The sequence below is a fragment of the Mytilus trossulus genome, chromosome 2 (assembly GCF_036588685.1).
Source record: "Mytilus trossulus isolate FHL-02 chromosome 2, PNRI_Mtr1.1.1.hap1, whole genome shotgun sequence".
Lineage (NCBI taxonomy): Eukaryota > Metazoa > Mollusca > Bivalvia > Mytilida > Mytilidae > Mytilus > Mytilus trossulus.
Genome location: NC_086374.1, coordinates 20,120,010 through 20,137,216, shown reverse-complemented (window position 1 = coordinate 20,137,216; position 17,207 = coordinate 20,120,010). Strand labels below are relative to the sequence as shown.

Here is a 17,207-nt window from a genome sequence, read left to right as displayed (position 1 = left end):
TTTTCTATAAAAATATCAAAGATGATTAAATAATTGTTAAAAAAAAACAAAATGTCAAAGTGTCTTGACACTTAAATGGATTCATGGTGCCAAGAAATCTTTCTTTTGCACGATTAAAACTAAATAAATCTTTATTTTTCAAGTATAATGACACATTTCCTAAACATTAATATGAATATATGTCTTAAAAAATGAATATTTCAAGATATTTCTCGTACATATTCAAACAATTGTCATAATATTTGTGACTTTATGTCCTGTGACTTTTTGTGCGTTTACCTATTTATGTATCCCGTCATACTTTGAACGACAAAATTATTTTATGTCTACCTGTGCGAATTTCAAACGCGCAATTTTACACCAGTACTTTAAACCTTCCATCCTTTAAGGGTGGATTTTACATAGATAAATAAAATCGTAAAATATAAGCAAAATGAGGATGTTAAATTTGATGTATGCGCTTTTGTGCTTCTTCGTTAAATTTGTTGTTTTATAGTGATTAAGATGATAACACAATGTTGACTGCTGTACCCATATTTTTGACATTTTTACCTATTCTGTCTGTTTGTTTTGGTCTCGCATCGTTGACAATATAATGGAATTTGATACGACCGTCATACAAGTGAGAGGTTTAGCTAGCTATAAAACCAGGTTCAATCAACCATTTTCTACACAAGAAAATGCCTGTACCAAGTCAGGAATACGACAATTGTTATCCATTCGTTTGATGTGTTTGAACTTTTAATTTTGCCATTTGATTGATGACTTTCCTTTTTGAATTATACCAGGAGTTCAGTATTTTTGTGATTTTACTTTTTAATCTATATAAAAAAAACAAAAAACGAAAAACACTTAAAAAACAACATAAAAAAACGACAAATACTGAACATCAGATTCCTGACTTTGTACAGGTGCAACCAATTGCAGCGAGTTTTAACGTTTTAATGGTACTAAACCTTAACCCTTATCTGAAACAATCGTGCAACATCACAACATAGAAAGACAAACTGTAAAATATCATTTCAATTAGCTTAACTCAATCAAATTACATATTAACACAAGAGGACATACACTGAACGAAGAAATTTTATCTATGATGCAATGTTTATACAAAATCAATAAAATAAGGGATGAATAATTAAATTAATTGTATTATGTCGATTTGAAATGAGAAACAATATAATACACAGGTAACTGAAAATGTTTTGGTTTTTACGTATACATGTACAATTCAAAAGATATCTTTAAAAAATAAATAATTTTGATGTTCATAGTAAGATGAAATAAAAATTTATAGTAATACCAAACACTTATCAAAGCATGGTATTGTATTCACACCAGATATAACCCTGGATAATTGAACATTTAATAACAAAAAAAACATTAAATATAGTATCAACATGGTCAAATAAACAATAAAGTACGATTTGAGAGTACTCGCAGACACTTAAAAAAAGTAAAATCACAAAAATACTGAACTTAGAGGAAATTCAATTCGGAAAGTCCATAATCACATGGCAAAATCATATAACAAAACGCATCAAAAACGAATGGACAAGAACTGTCATATTCCTGACTTGGTACAGGCATTGTCAAATGTAGAAAATGGTGGATTAAACCTGTTTCTATAGCGCTAACCCTCTCACTTAATGACAGCCTCGTCAAATTCCGTTATATTTACATTGATGCGTTAAATAAACAGACACAATAAATAAAATAGTCAAAATATGGATACATCATTCATCATCGTATAACAATTTTAAAAGGGACAATTTAACAGAACACAAAAACATCTACTATCTACGAACACATTCATTGATTTGAGTGTCTGACGTCAGAAAATTGTATACGACACATAAATTTGTCGTTTAATGTGCATACAAACAATTTTAAATTTTACAAAGGCAATGTTAGCATACAGGGTTAAAAAAATCAAAAGTATGTAAGAAAAAATTTCAGAAATAGACCGAGATTTAAACTAGTCCAAAAGTTATATATAGAACTTATAAGAATCCACAAATAGTTAATTCCACTACGCGATTTTGACGTTTGTGGTTCAACGTATATTGTAATTCATAATAGAAATATCTGAAAATTACATATAATAGAACAATATCATTCTGACGGTATCTTTTAAAGGAAAGTGTCACGTTATAAGAACAAAAGAAATACAAAATCGCATTTACAAAACAAACCACCAAAAAATGAATGCCAATACAAACACATTGACGAGATGTATAAGTACCGAGCCACGTCAAACGGATATCACATGAAACCATTCAACAGTAAAAGTAATATTAATAATAGAACAAAGACAAATGAAATAACTATAAAACACGTTGTTAAGATGATAAACAACATCAGTACGTAGAATCTATACATCAAGAACATCGTGCATTATTTGAGAAGTTGATACGGAATATTTATCAACAATGTCTTGGTACCTTCCGTTTTAGAAAAAGGACGAGACGTTCTTTGAAATACCCCTGGTTCATCAAATTTCTACTCAGACACTAATGACGTTTTACAAAGTCTGAGTAGGAGCTGCAAGCTCTTGAATATCGAATAAGTTGGGAAATATATAGCCCATATGCAGGTGAAGTTGGTATATTGCTACTAAGGTGGGGGGAATTTATAATTTCAAAATTAAACTGACAGCTAGTTAAAAGCCAAAAACAATTTATAATAGACAAAAATCATCAGAGATTAAAAACAACTTAAACAAATTACAGTGATTTAGTGTTTGAACGTGGACAGTCAAGGAAGACAGGCAGTAGGATAGTTAGGAGTTAATCTATGTATAGACTAAAATGAACGACGTGGATATGCCTTCATACATCTTGTTCAAAAGAATACAAATTTAGTTGTTTTTATTTGATGATGACAAAACCGATAGTAGTGCCAATGTAAACTATATTCAAAGATCTTATTTCAACATTGGTAACATAACCAAGCTTCGACGAGTTTACACGGATCACATAGTGATATACGCACTTTTAGTAAAATATTACCATAAAATTTATGATACCGTTTTAATCACTTTTCTACAGATACAGCCAAATTTACTAACCAAATTTTTGTATCTATGAAATAATTTAGTAAAAGTTTTAAGTAATTTATGGTAAAAAAATCCCTGACATTTTCCAAATAACCTTCAAAATAAGTATATTATAAGTACAAGGAAATTCAAAATGAAAACACATAAGGAAAGAAAAAAGATATTTCCAGGGAAAGACCACCACACCCCCTCTCGATTCAATCATTTAAATATGACTCTAGCATTATAAAAATAAATGTATTACCTTTTCAATAATTTACGCCCCCGAAGGACTTATCATGTTGAACGACTAGCTACATGAAGCATTGTTTCTTAAAGCAGGTCTAAATATGAGTCTATATGTAAACTTCTCAATATATATCACACAACAAATTACAAGTATATCAATTAGTAAAAAAAAATGTTTAATAAGATTATTAAGTTTGGTCACGCACTGTCTTTCACAGTCACATTAGTGTTTAGAATGATCTTTCACAATCAATTTTGATTAAACAACAATTAATTATATATATATATATAAATACTATACGAACTTTTTAAAGCAATCACTACTTTTACTTTACTGGACTTTTTGAAACAGTAAAGATTAAATTACAAATGAAACATGATAAATTGTAATGTGTCCATTAAAGACACAAAACTTGATTTTTTTCTTGTAAAGATTCTCATAAGATTGTGTGTAGCCTTTTCGCCTTTTGTGTTTTCTCTAAAATTATTGGACTTCTTCTTTGGCTTGGTGTACAGTATTATTAAGGAAGCTTAATCGTTTTGACAGAGAGAAAAACTTCGTTCTGTTTATTCCACTTTTTGAAAATAAAGCAGGTTTTTCCATAGATTTGACGTAGATTTACCTTTTATTGCATTCACGATTCTAGATCCCAACCGATCCAATCAAAATTTTTGACCAAAGTAAGTAATCGTTCACGATCGTTTTTCTCGATGTACCAAATGACACCCGTGTTTGGTCGTAATTTGACACAAAAACAATTTAAATAATAACTGTACTGGAAGAGTTACCAGCGTCAATTGTCGATTTGACGTTCGCAAATGCAGTGTTACTGGCGACGCGTATCGGATACAGTAAAACGAAAATGTGCGACCATCAAATCAAAGTTGACGGGGGCAACTATTCAGCTACAGTACTGTTATGCCAATTCTAATGCATTACAAATAGAAATAATACGTTAGAGCTTGAAACATTGTATAAACTTGATCTACAAAAAAAATCCGCGAAAATTCATGAATAATTTTGGAGCAAAAACGTCATAGCTAAACATGACGTCATACAAATGAAAACTTATAAACTGGAGGTTATTACGTTACCTCTACGATTCAAATTTGGATAAAATCACATTATAAGGGCGAATTCAAGGTAGGTGTTGTTTTGTTTTCGATAATATTGTATTAATCGAACATTTCTTGACCCAATCAATTAAAAATGGTGGGTCCCTTCTTAATTTCGCGTGGTTAACTGTGGATTTGACGGTAACTTTTAACCAAAAGTTGTAAAATAAAAATTGCCTTAGAATTGACATTTAATACCTAACCAATTAACTCTTTAAATTTTATGATAAAAATTTGTCATTGTAACTGAATCTAATGTAATTCGAATACGTAATTTTTACTACATTTTTAGCCCAGTGAATAGGTTTCTGTGTGTATAATGTCAGACCATTTAAAAACCAAAATTGCAAACTAGATATTCCTGTAATAAATTTCGTACTGTTCAGTTTATTTTGGCTCTTAACATTGACTTATTTGCACCTCTAGTTATGAACCTGATTTCTTGAGACAACTTGAATAATTTTCACTCTGTCGTACGTTGCGGAAATTTCTGTTTGGTTTCTATTATTTATTTATTTATAGATATTATGAAAATTTTAAAAAATCGCAAACTTTTACAACATATTCAAAGTTTGTCATTGTTTATGGCCATCTTGAATATGAAATTTGTTTTTGTTTTCTGAATACCATCTACCTTTAGCTATAAAGAATAAATTTTGGAAAATGTATTACTTTAAAATTTGCAGTAATATTTTGGCCTTTGTATAATTTTTTTAAATTTCCGTCACTACACATTTTGCATTTTGTATGTAAGTAACTTATTTCAAATCACAATTCCCTTGTGTGAATATGCCATTTTCTTTACCTTTGTTCATACATGTTGTGATAATCTACTTTTTACAATAAAGAAAATTCATTATAAAAACAAATTAAAAAATTGCAATCCCATATTTGTTGAAAATTTCACCTCATTTGAAATGCGGAGTACTGTACGAGATGCTTTGATATTTAGTCATCGAATAATTTTAAAGATTAATCAAACAGGAAAAATGTTTCCGATAGATCCGAACTGAGCTCGGACTATACAAGTCATTATTGTTAAGCTGCTTTATAAGTGTGACCAAAACATGCCTTAGACGAACGACGAACACGAGAAGTATGTAAATCTAATACTGCTCTTTGACTCTGAATTCGATAGACATGAGTTGGCTATACGAAACTTCGATACATATATAAAGTCGAGTGGGAAGCCCAAAGTCAAGGGGATAAAAAAAAACCATCAAGCACAAATGTAATGTCTACTGATTCTATCAATCTAGACGCTCAAAAAAGTGTTAAAAAAAGCTTCAGAACAATTTAAAAAAGAAAGGAAGTCAGATATTTAAACAAACAGTTATTTACTAGTTTTAGTAGATGAAACAAATTTTCGCAAAATACATTTTGATACAAATGTAATCTGAATGATTTCAAAATAGGCTGTTTTTAATTTAGATTCTTGTTTTTGCAATAAATTTTAATGTAGTGTGGTAAAACAAACAAAAACGGCTTTATCACCTTTATCTTGAGACAATGGACACTTTTTGATGCAACAAGAGAAGAATTTTGATAGAAATATTTTTTTCAAAGAATTGAAGGAAATGAAAACATGAAAAAGGTGAACCCAATTACCTCGAAAAACGTGCATTGTATGAAATTTTCTGTTGTCAGGAAGAATTTTAAATTATATTTTAAAACGATTTCAATTTTTTTTAAAGCTCTTTGATACGAAGGTAAAGCTATTTAGATATTTAATTTCTGCTGATAAAAAAAGGTAACTGGAATTTTTAAACTTTAAAGTTGAATCCCATCACGCTTGTGTAATGAACTTCAATATCTGTTCGTCCCTGTAGAACCTTATTTTTAGGTGTTATGTACTCAAATATGTTCAAACTAAGACATTGAATAGTCTTAAACCGACGAAAAGTGTAAGAAATCTACAATTTTGTCAAGTTCGGAGACGAAATTTGACATCAGCGCCAACGTAGACCATCTTGAAATATTTAACAATCAACGGTACTCTTCTGTATCTTTTCCATTACAAAATATCATGGTGGTCTACGTTGGCGCTCATGTCTAAAAATTTGAAAAATAATCCGATTGTTTACATTATTTTGGAAAGTCATTGTAATACGTCATAGGGAACGGCACGGGTAAGAAATTATTCCGGGATACATAATCGATCAGAATATCACGTACGGATAGCATTACGCCGTATCCAGTCATCAAGACATGTCACTCTCTTAGAGAAATATATTGTACGTGAAATTAGACCCATATAAATCAAAATAGTCCAACACTATGCAGCCAAATACAGAGTTTTGTCCCTAGAAATATGGTGAATTAATTTTTATTCATTATTATTTTCAAATATATTCAACGAAATCTTACAAATGAATTTTATAATAAATTCACAATATATTCAAACCCTTTTTGTAGTTCTGAAGAAAATCATTTCATCAAAACTTATATATTTTGCACTTTGAAGTTTTCTATTTTACCATCTACAGAAAAATATGTTACATATCTATTGGTTTAAATTAAGTATATGTGATAATATTGCCGACCGTGCAAGGGCTGTATAGCTAGTCAATGTCGTTAAAAACTTCCATTTGTTGTTGTGAATTGTCCATAATTTCGTTCATGCTATAGATACTTTGACTTGTTAATAGAAAAATATCTAAATACAGTACTAAACTAAAACGTTAAGCATCAGTGCAAACAGTATTAATGCTGAATCTAAAGTATGAAATGTAATTATAAACATAATTCCATGTAAATTTAAGAGCAGTTGATACTGAAAATAAGTTAACTACACTTATACAATACTGTAAATTATGTGTTCCAGCCTTTTCATATATCGGTACACTAATGATTTTTCTTATACATGTGTCAGAGCACTCTTTTGACAAGCTGTAACCATAAAAAAAAAGTACACATGTAGCATTCAATTGACTCAGATCCAATTTGGATTTTCAAATAAAACATGCTATAGCGAAATTACTTTTAACATATTTTACTTTTTAATGTCGAGCACGTTCGTTAATTTAGATTTGTCCGTACGTCCATCCATCCATCCGTCCGTTTGTTTCTGTCCGGACATATACGTCTATTTATCGCCTTCAGATTTTGACCTAAAAAGCTTCTTATTTATAATAGAGATGTATATGTCTACAGGGTTTTGATTTTTTTTTTATAAAATTTTCTTTAAATGTCCGGTATATTGACACATTAACTTTTTGGTACAAGCTATATATATGAAGAGTCGGTTACAGAGACGGATTTAGGGGGAGGGGAGGGGGACCGGCTCCCCTTTTGAGAAATAAAATGGTTGCTTATATATAGGGAATCACTGAAGCTTGACAAAATCTTGCCCTCTCTTAGGCAGCCAGTGGGCCTTCACTTATGAACATTTCTGGATCCACCACTTGGTTATCCTACAGTTTTAGAGATACAGCTTTAATACCTTTATTGTACACCTAATTGAAGAATGCATTGCCACCGGATTTTTGTTATTCTTCAAATATTCTAAAAATGTCAGGCTTTTGGACTTAGTCAATATTTCTTGGTACTTAAAAAAACCAATTAGGGTAGTTGTTGAATATTCACAAAAAACGGTAGTTGAACTTGTTTTCCCTCTCACATGCTATATATATATATTACTGAAGACACAAATTGCACTACTAGTACTACAGTTAAATGTCCCTAATGCAATAAATAAGATTTTTTTAGTAATTTTAAATATTTATTCAATACCGGAAAGGTTGAACTTGGTGACTTCTACAGCCGACATCATTGAGTGTGAAGTCAAAGGTAATATCTTTAGTTTGTTTGCTGATGGACTATGCTACTTCGAAAAGAGGGTAGTAAACCTGACAAAATAATGACTTAACGGTTCAGCTAACAAGCAAGCTTACCAAAGACTATACCTTTGGCTACACACTCAATGAAATCGGCTGCAAAATCTTGAAAATTGAAACCTTTTGGTTAGACATTCAGACATTCAGAATAAAAATAATAAATAGATCAACTTAAAAAGGATAAATTCAGGTTGAAAACGAGTGCACCCGCACCATCAGGGGTCGAACTCACAACTTCAGTGTTGACTAGCTAGCGATTACAGAAGTAACTTCTTAGACCACTCGGCCACCAAGACCCTTTAATGGTCTTTAATGAAGTGTGTCTACGTTTCTTATCAAATTCAAATGTTTTTAGGTATAAAATACTACTTACCAATAACTGTTTCATTAAAAAAACCAAAACATTTTGGATAAGATAAGGAGATGTGGTATGATTGCACATGATAATTTCAGGATATATATCGTAGAAATAATATATTTGTAGAGAAGCTTGAAGATGTTCATGCCTCTTTCGTCTACATATCTTCATGAGTTTTTATCGTCTTGAAGCCTGACCTCATCGAACATTTTGAACTTTGTTTTTTAAGCATTTCCTTCTTTAAAATATTGTGCTAAGTGTTAAAAAGTTCACAGTGTACGATTATTGAAGTGACAAACAATGGCATTGTATAGGCTATGCATATTTGCTCTACATACTGTATAAATCTGATACTGAATCTTCAATAGAAATCCAGTTTTTCAATGTACCGGTAATCATCATGTAAATGTGAAATGCTATATTCATAACTTTCACAATTATTTATGAATAATAATTGTCACTTCTTGTATAACTTGCAGTTTTTATGGCCCATTTATAGACATTATGTTTTCCGGTCTGTGCGTCCGTATGTTCGTTCGTCCGCCGTCCGCCTGTCCGTCCGTTCGTCCATCTGTCGCGCTTCATGTTAAAGTTTTTGGTCGAGGTAATTTTTTGATGAAGTTGAAGTCCAATCAACTTAAAACTTACTTCACATGTTCCGTGTGATATGATATTTCTAATTTTAATGCCAAATTAAAGATGCTGCCCCATTTTCATGGTATACTATACTGGGGACACATTCTTATATAATTTCTATTTATGCTTTTTTTTTTTTAATAAACAGACCAATTCCTTGATAGCTATCTTTTATCTAATACTAAAATTGAGAATAAAATGGGGAAAGAGACAACAACCCGACTAAAGAGCAAACAACAACTGAAGGCCACCAATGGGTCTTCAATGCCGCGAGAAACTTCAACACCCTGAAGCATCTTTCAGCTGGTCCCTAATCAAATATGTATGCTAGTTCAGTAATATTTGGCGTCATACTAAACTCCGATTTATACACAAGAAACTAAAATGAAAAATCGTAAAACACTAACAAAGGTCAGAGGCTCCTGACTTAAATGCTGCGGGGTTAAACAATATTTTTTGAGATCTCAACCCTGTTTTTTGTAACAGCATATGATTTAATATTTACTTCATCAAGATATAAATATGATACCAAAAAACCTACTTCGGTATACAAAAAAAAAATACACCATTATTTAATCGTTGCTAAGCACTGTTTTGGTTGCTAATCTTTTTATCAGCATGCTATACAATTGACTTACTTTCATTTCTTACTTCTAGTTATTCTTTCATGTTTAACATTTCTATAAACCTGGTTGTACTCTAATTTGTACAATTAAAAATCAAAACTGTTTTTCTGTAGTTCAATTTGATTTCTATCTTTTTCGACTGTTGCTAAGCAACTTTTAGGTTGCTATGGTCAATTTCATTTTCTTGAGAAAAAAAATGATGACCAAGACATCATATATACGAAAGAAAAATCATTTACGGTAGCTAAATCTTTAAATATTGCTATATCTATACCTCATATGGCCGAAATTACAAATTTTTGAACCGTTGCTAGGCAAAATTTTTGTTGCTAGGTTGTTGCTAAGCATTTTTTTAAACTGAAATTGAAGTGACTTTTCCTTTGCAAACTCAAGTTATTGTTAAACAAACAATACTATTTTGAATTATGCTTATTTGTAATAAGAAAGCAATGCATATGTGATAATTTGGCTATTTATTAAAACCGTTGCTAGGCAACCTTTCTTTCACCGGAACATAAAAAAAACCACAGTTTTTAAGAGTTTTTATCCTAAGACTATCAATGATATATATATAAACTTATTTGGGAAGGGGGCCAAAAACGCCTCTTATCATACCTTGTCCTTTCAGGTTCATCTGACAAAAGATTTTGACCACTTTTTAAACACTTAATTGTCTATTTCATTTGAATCAATTAGTTTATGTGAAAGATTTGAACTGGTTTAGCAATTAAAAACGATCCGATTCAAGCTCTTATATGAAAAATCAACAAAATATGCCGAAAAATGTAACTTTTCGGACGGTTTTTGTCAAAAATGAAAGTGGCCGCATCCGTGTTCATCCTTAACCTTTATATATGTTATGAATTATCATCAAATAAAACTTCCATTTCAATATTAAGGATGAACACGAATGCGGCAACTTTCGTTTTACACGAAAACCGTCTAAAATTTAACTAAAATGCTACAATTTTGAAGAATTCAGTAATTTAGCATGACTTTAAGGTGCCAGTACCCGATATATGTTCACTCTATAGTCAAAAATAGCCCATATTTATATACAGAAGCACTCTACTGTTCAATAAATAACTAAAAGTTTACATTTTATCAATTTTGTAAAACTGCTATATTTTGAGGCCAAAAAGGGCTCTTACTGGACCTACTCCTTTAAAATGGGAAGTCCTTCAACAAATGGCTAAATCAAAAGGTCAAACATATCAAACGATGTTGAATTTGACTATTCTTGTTTTCGTCCCTTTTGGTCATATAAACCATGCGTATTTGTACATTCATGGCTTTCAAATGTTTATATTAAAACATTTCTGATGAAGGTTAATATAGAAAAGAGCTTTAATTAAAGACTATTCAGGTATTAGTTTCTTTTCGTAGAAATTTCTGTTGTTGTTTCCTAAGAGGCTTTTTCTATGTTATTTGATGAACAAAGAGAGGTGACAAATACCAAAGCGAAATTCAAACTCACAAATCACAAAAAAAGTATTAAATAACTCATCTTAAAATTTATCTTTGAGAGTAAAAATTTAACAACTGCACTACCTTCCTTTGATCGTTTTCACATTACGATTGAGGAAACGACTAAACTATTATTTTTAGTTATGTTACTGAGAATAGTCTATTAACAAGCAGCACCTAACTTTACGAACATTGTATAAAATTTTATGGAAGACTCAGTTTTAGTTTGTAACCCCGATTTTGTTTTTTGTCCATGGATTTATGAGTTGTGAACAGCGGTATACTACTGTTGACTTTATTTATATGATTAATAAATATGTATAAATATAGTACTCAGAAGATGTTTGACTGTGAATACTAGCATCGAAAACATAATTGATACCAGTGGTGTGTTTAAAACTAAGGGAAGTCAACAGATCAACAATAACAAAAACAATTAGCTACTGCAAGCAAAGATTAAGGGGTAAAATATACCAGAAGGACATTCAAGTGGATTAGGAAGTGGAAGTTGAAGTGGTTCGCTTAATTAGATTAAACATTTCTCAAATACAAACCATTTTTAGTGTGGAATGTCATGCACAAGTTGACAATACCATACCATCAACACAGTGCAAGAGCAGAATTGCATATAATTTCGCGTCGAATTCTTGCGAAGCGAGGTAGTGATAAACAAACCAAAAACAGTTGGGAAATAGATGTCATCAATTAAGTGAACATAATATTGCCGTTGTATTTCTGAAAAGATATTTTACAAATAACAACTTAGACTCGAACTTTGTGAGTCGTTTAGGTCGAAATTATATAGATAATTATCGTATTTGAAAAAAATCAAACGTTTCAATGGTTTTAAATGTTAATATGTGATATCAGGAATACAATTCATGACACAAATACATAAAGCTTCATGTTAGCTCATATGTGTGCCAATTAGTATAGTTTTAATAAAATATTATATTCGCAAAGATTCAAAACAAAACTATATGCATTATTGTACCTACCAGACCTGAATTTGATCGAACAGATATGTTGTTTCATACAGTAAAACTCACCGTTTTTGATACCACTGATCCATCAGCATTATAAAATTTAACGTTGAATGTCTTTATGTTATCAGTACTCTTCAGTTTAACCTCATTCACTGGTTTTGCCCCTTGCGGTGTATATTCAATGATCACTGATGATTCATAACTTGTGAAAGGTATGATAGCATTTGGTCGCAGATTTTCTATATTCATAGACTGATTGTTCACTTTAATTTCCCTTGATGGTATTATCTCTGATGATGTCATTCCTTCAGTTTTCGTGCAAATTGGTGTCGTTGTCAACTCAGCTGTTTAAATTTCAAGAAAAACAGTATTGCATGTTGCTTATTTTAAAATTATTATCAATGTAGCATAAAGAAAAACAACAGTTCAGATAAGAGGTTTCCTGATTCGCTACGTTTCATTTACGTTTTGGTATGTAACTCAAGCTTAAGTACTGTTTTGGAGGTATTACTTAATGCAATGCATTATTTTATTCATCATGATAAAATTTGAAACTCAAAGTGCCTAATGAATAAAACTACTAAAATTCTTTGTGAGATTATTTAGATATTGAGCACGCGCATGAATTAATCAGACCGTGTACGAGAAAAGGCTACCCATTTATATTTTATATTTTGATTTGCATTTCTGATTTTTCGTTTATTTTCTTAAGTTATTTGTGTATTTGAGAATCTCAACTGTACGTCTTCAGTATTCTTTCTTATTGATAACATTTCTAATACATGTGAAAGATACGTTGCGGTATATAGCATTTAATCTGCACAGTTGGAGCGACCCGTATTAATCTAACGACGTAGGGGTTCGGGATAAAGGGTTATCTCGAGCTGTGCAGATAAAATGCTATAGACAGATTTTATTGGCCAATAACTGTTTTAACACATGCACCGAAACAAAATTCGATTGATCTGCAGCCTATCCCTCTACGCCTCTTTGATACTCATTTGAATACGATTCTCTCTCATTATATTCGATCATAAAATAGTCACTTATAAGGCATACGTATCTTAATAGTCGTAATAAATTCCATTGAGAACGAAACTTATCAAAATCAGATTTTATTTATTTGCATACTTGTATACTAATAAACATTAAAAAAAATCTTTTTTGGCAGAAATTACCAAAACATAAGTATTATTTGGTTTGACTGTGACGGCTCCACGTTCTATATACGATTGTTACGGTAGCAAACCGTACAAACCCCTTATAGGGAAAACGGTAGTATTTAATTTTCCCAGCATTAGGTTGGCCTTTTGTGTACCCAAGACAGGTGAAGGAAGTCAAATTAGGAGCGCTGTGATTGGATGTAAGGGTACAATATATTTTTTTGTTTATCTATGAATAACTGCAGTGTGTAAATTTATAATGTAAATTTTAAAACCTATTGAAATATTTTCTAGAGAATTATTCGAAAAGGATTCCAAAATTTCATAAATTTGGTGCAAAATGACGGTGGGCATGGATAACATAAACCAGCTCCGTTGGAAATTGGTCATGATACTATTTGGCTTAAATTTTTAGAATACAGTAATAAAGTTATAACACCACACATAACTGTTTTATCCAGGTTTTTATTATAAAAACTGGTAAATTTAGAAAATGTTAGTATTGTCGCCTATGGCAGAATAAATACTACCGTTTTCCCTATAACGAGTAACAAAAAAATAAAATTAAACGACTAATCAAAACCGGTTAAATCTGTAAGGATTCCGTGAAAGTCGGCATTAGATGGTCTGTTAAATAAAATTAAACTGTAAATTACCAAATCAAATCTCCTTCTAGCACAATATTTTTTTCTGTTTTAATAAGTTAATGTTACAATACTGTAGGACGAAGTTTGCTTTTTTATTAAACTTGCTTCAACATGTATTTCATTTAAGCAGGAGATAAGTTATTCATAACAAAAAAAAATTGATTCAAAACTGAAACCTTAAAAAAAATTAGCAAGAAAAATAGGGAATTAATGTAATCGAAATCGAACATCTTAACATATTTAGTTACCAAAACAGGTAAATTAGCTTCAAGAAAATAGCTTATAAATCTCCATCAAGGCCTTCCGTGTAACCTTAATGTTATTTTGTTCGGGACACACTTAACATGTTAAAGCTGTATTAAATGCGAAACTTTATCCGACTATCTGGTCTATCAGAATGTTATTAACCTTAGCTAAATGTATATGTATTAAAATTCTGAACCGGCTCGTGTTTGATTAACATCATTGTTAATTGACGTTTCAAATAAAAACTCAGACAATTTGGACATGAAAAGTAGGGATCTTACTGTTATACTTGGTTATGAAAAAAGATCATGAATTTTAATCTTATCTTTCATACAATAAGGTTGATACGTAATCAACGTAATGCCCTATTCCAAGATAGTTAGATGGGATGTTGGTTAGAGATGATATAACCATTAAAATTATTGCTGCATATATGAAAATTTATATTTGATACGCAGTTCTCTGGTTAATAGACTTACACAGAAACAATAAAACAAACAATTCATAACAAATAACACATTTACTTCACTACCTCTTAACGAGATGGAAAAACATCACAGTAAACTGTATTTTTTATTGTCTACAGACTAGGTGTATTAAGTATGGCTGTTTTTGAAATTAACTATCTAAAAATTCCGATATGTTCATAATGTATTAGACTAATTCTCGAAATCCCAAAATAATTTTTATAGGCGCTGAAAACTTTCTAGAGAGTGTTTTTGTTCTTATTTATTGAGCCTGTTTCCTGTTTCAAACAAATGTGTTTTCCTTGTATCGAAACACATTATACATTTTAATACATTTATTTAATAATGAATGGACAATAGGCGAAATGAAAACATATTACTTGTCTATAAGTTGAATATTAAAAGCCTCATTTATTTACCTAGAAACATTTTATTTGATATAAATGGGAAACAATATACCTTTGGCAGGAATACTTGATAAGTCAGAAGTCTAATAACACAATATCAAATTAACCAATTTCAAACATAGAAAACGGAATGAATTATCCAACCTTACAGGTATCTCATTTTATCCAAATATATATATTAAAAATATGTATAAAAAGGTAAAAACTAAAGGTAAAAACAGATAACGAAATACACGCACTATAATCTTACATTCTTCTTAAATTTGTTTAGAGCAAAATAAATCTTAAGCAATTACTGATAACGGACAACAGTTAGATCATGTGACGGTTTTCAAAAGGTGAAATTATTTGATATATCAAAAACTGGTCACGGAATATATTAAACACTACCATGCATGTTACTCTTTTAACAGTAAAATGCACGATAAGGGGGACACATGTTACCAAAAGCATTATAGTTTTTCATGTATGATGTTTTCAAAAGATGAAATACCGCTGAAACAAATAAAGGTTACAAAACAGGTTAAACCGCATACACATTGAAAAAGCTAATACAGGTAGCGGCTTCTTTGATTAATAAAGCTAATAAAAAGGTAATTGTATCAGGAGACTAACAAGGTTGTCCATATATCGAGGAATATTTCATAAATATATGAGGAATAGATATAATTTGTTGGGAAGAAGGGTAAATATGATTATACAAATGTATAGTTTGTTTCGGTAACAAACATGCTAGGATTTATATTTTATAGGGAAGGTTGACATTAGGAGTTAGTGGATTATGTAAAAAGGGAGGTACAACTTGTCTTACTTGATACTTCAGGTGTTTCAGTAGTTGTTTGGCTTTTAAAGCCAGTGGTAAGTAAGGGGGTTACACCTAAAAAGAAAAGGACCCAGAACAAATTAATTCAACTTAATACATGAACATCGCTTAGCTATTTCTGCTAATGTAACTTTTGTATATTGATTTTTTGTTCCATGTCAAACACAAATGACATTGGTTGATCTCTGAATTTTTTAATTATAGAAACTATGAAAGCTGGAAATTGAAAACATATATTGGCTGGTAGAATTATGACAATGCCCTGTACTGACAGAAAATTGAATGTTTAAATTGATCATTATTGTTTTTAAGTTGCTGAATACACATCCAAAAAAGAATTAGAGTCTATTTCAGGCCCATTCGGGCCCTAACTGCTCTCACCTGAAGTTGAAAGAAAGTAATGCTGTCGTACTCCATAGCACTCGATTCAGTAAGACGGATTTGTTTGGTTTACAAGCTTCCTTACCTGAAATTTTCAAAAAATAATGTCATTTTACTTTCAGATTCAAACTCACATCATAACATAAAGAACTGAAGATAACATAATTCATAGATAAATAACAATTTATTTTACGAACTACATGTAATAGATATCAAACAATGAAGAAAAAAATAATATGCAGATAAAAATTTTGAAGGTACATAAAAATACCATTTTCATCAGCATCGTAAACCAAACAAAAAGTAATCCCACTGAACTGTTGTGCTAAGGAAAGCCTAAATAAAAACAAACACAGATTTACAAGATTTCAAAAAAGTTAAACTACCCATTTGAATGCTATCTACAGTTCTTTATTCGTACAGAACACATAAAATCATTAGTTTTCAATTAAACAATCATAAGTTTATATAAATATTTAATATGTTTTCTTCCATATCTTCGGACATGACTGATGCCTTTCTAAATGAAAAACTAAACATGTAAGTATACATATCATACTTGGTATATAATCAAGGTATAAACAATTCATGTACATTGTTTATTGATTCAAAAAGGTTAAAAAAAAAACCATGTAAGCTCTTTATCATTCATAATGCTTTATTTTTGGACTGATCGCATATAAGGGGGTACGGTTCTGTCAGACAATAAATTGACTTAAACTGTCACCATCTTACACATATAATTTCCTTGATTTCACGCTC

The 17,207-nt window shown here is 30.7% G+C and overlaps 2 protein-coding genes across 2 annotated transcripts in view; both read right to left on the bottom strand.

Annotated features, from left to right (window-relative positions):
• Positions 1 to 12,614, bottom strand: part of LOC134708595 (mucin-17-like) — a 52,126-nt gene extending 39,512 nt beyond the window's left edge. The window contains exon 1 of the mRNA XM_063569244.1: positions 12,375 to 12,614. Within this exon, the coding sequence (XP_063425314.1) occupies positions 12,375 to 12,614 (240 nt within the window). The remainder of the gene's footprint in view (positions 1 to 12,374) is intronic.
• The window catches only part of LOC134706707 (mucin-19-like), a 263,376-nt gene that overhangs the window by 203,518 nt on the left and 42,651 nt on the right, over positions 1 to 17,207 (bottom strand). The gene's annotated exons all lie outside the window — the stretch shown is intronic.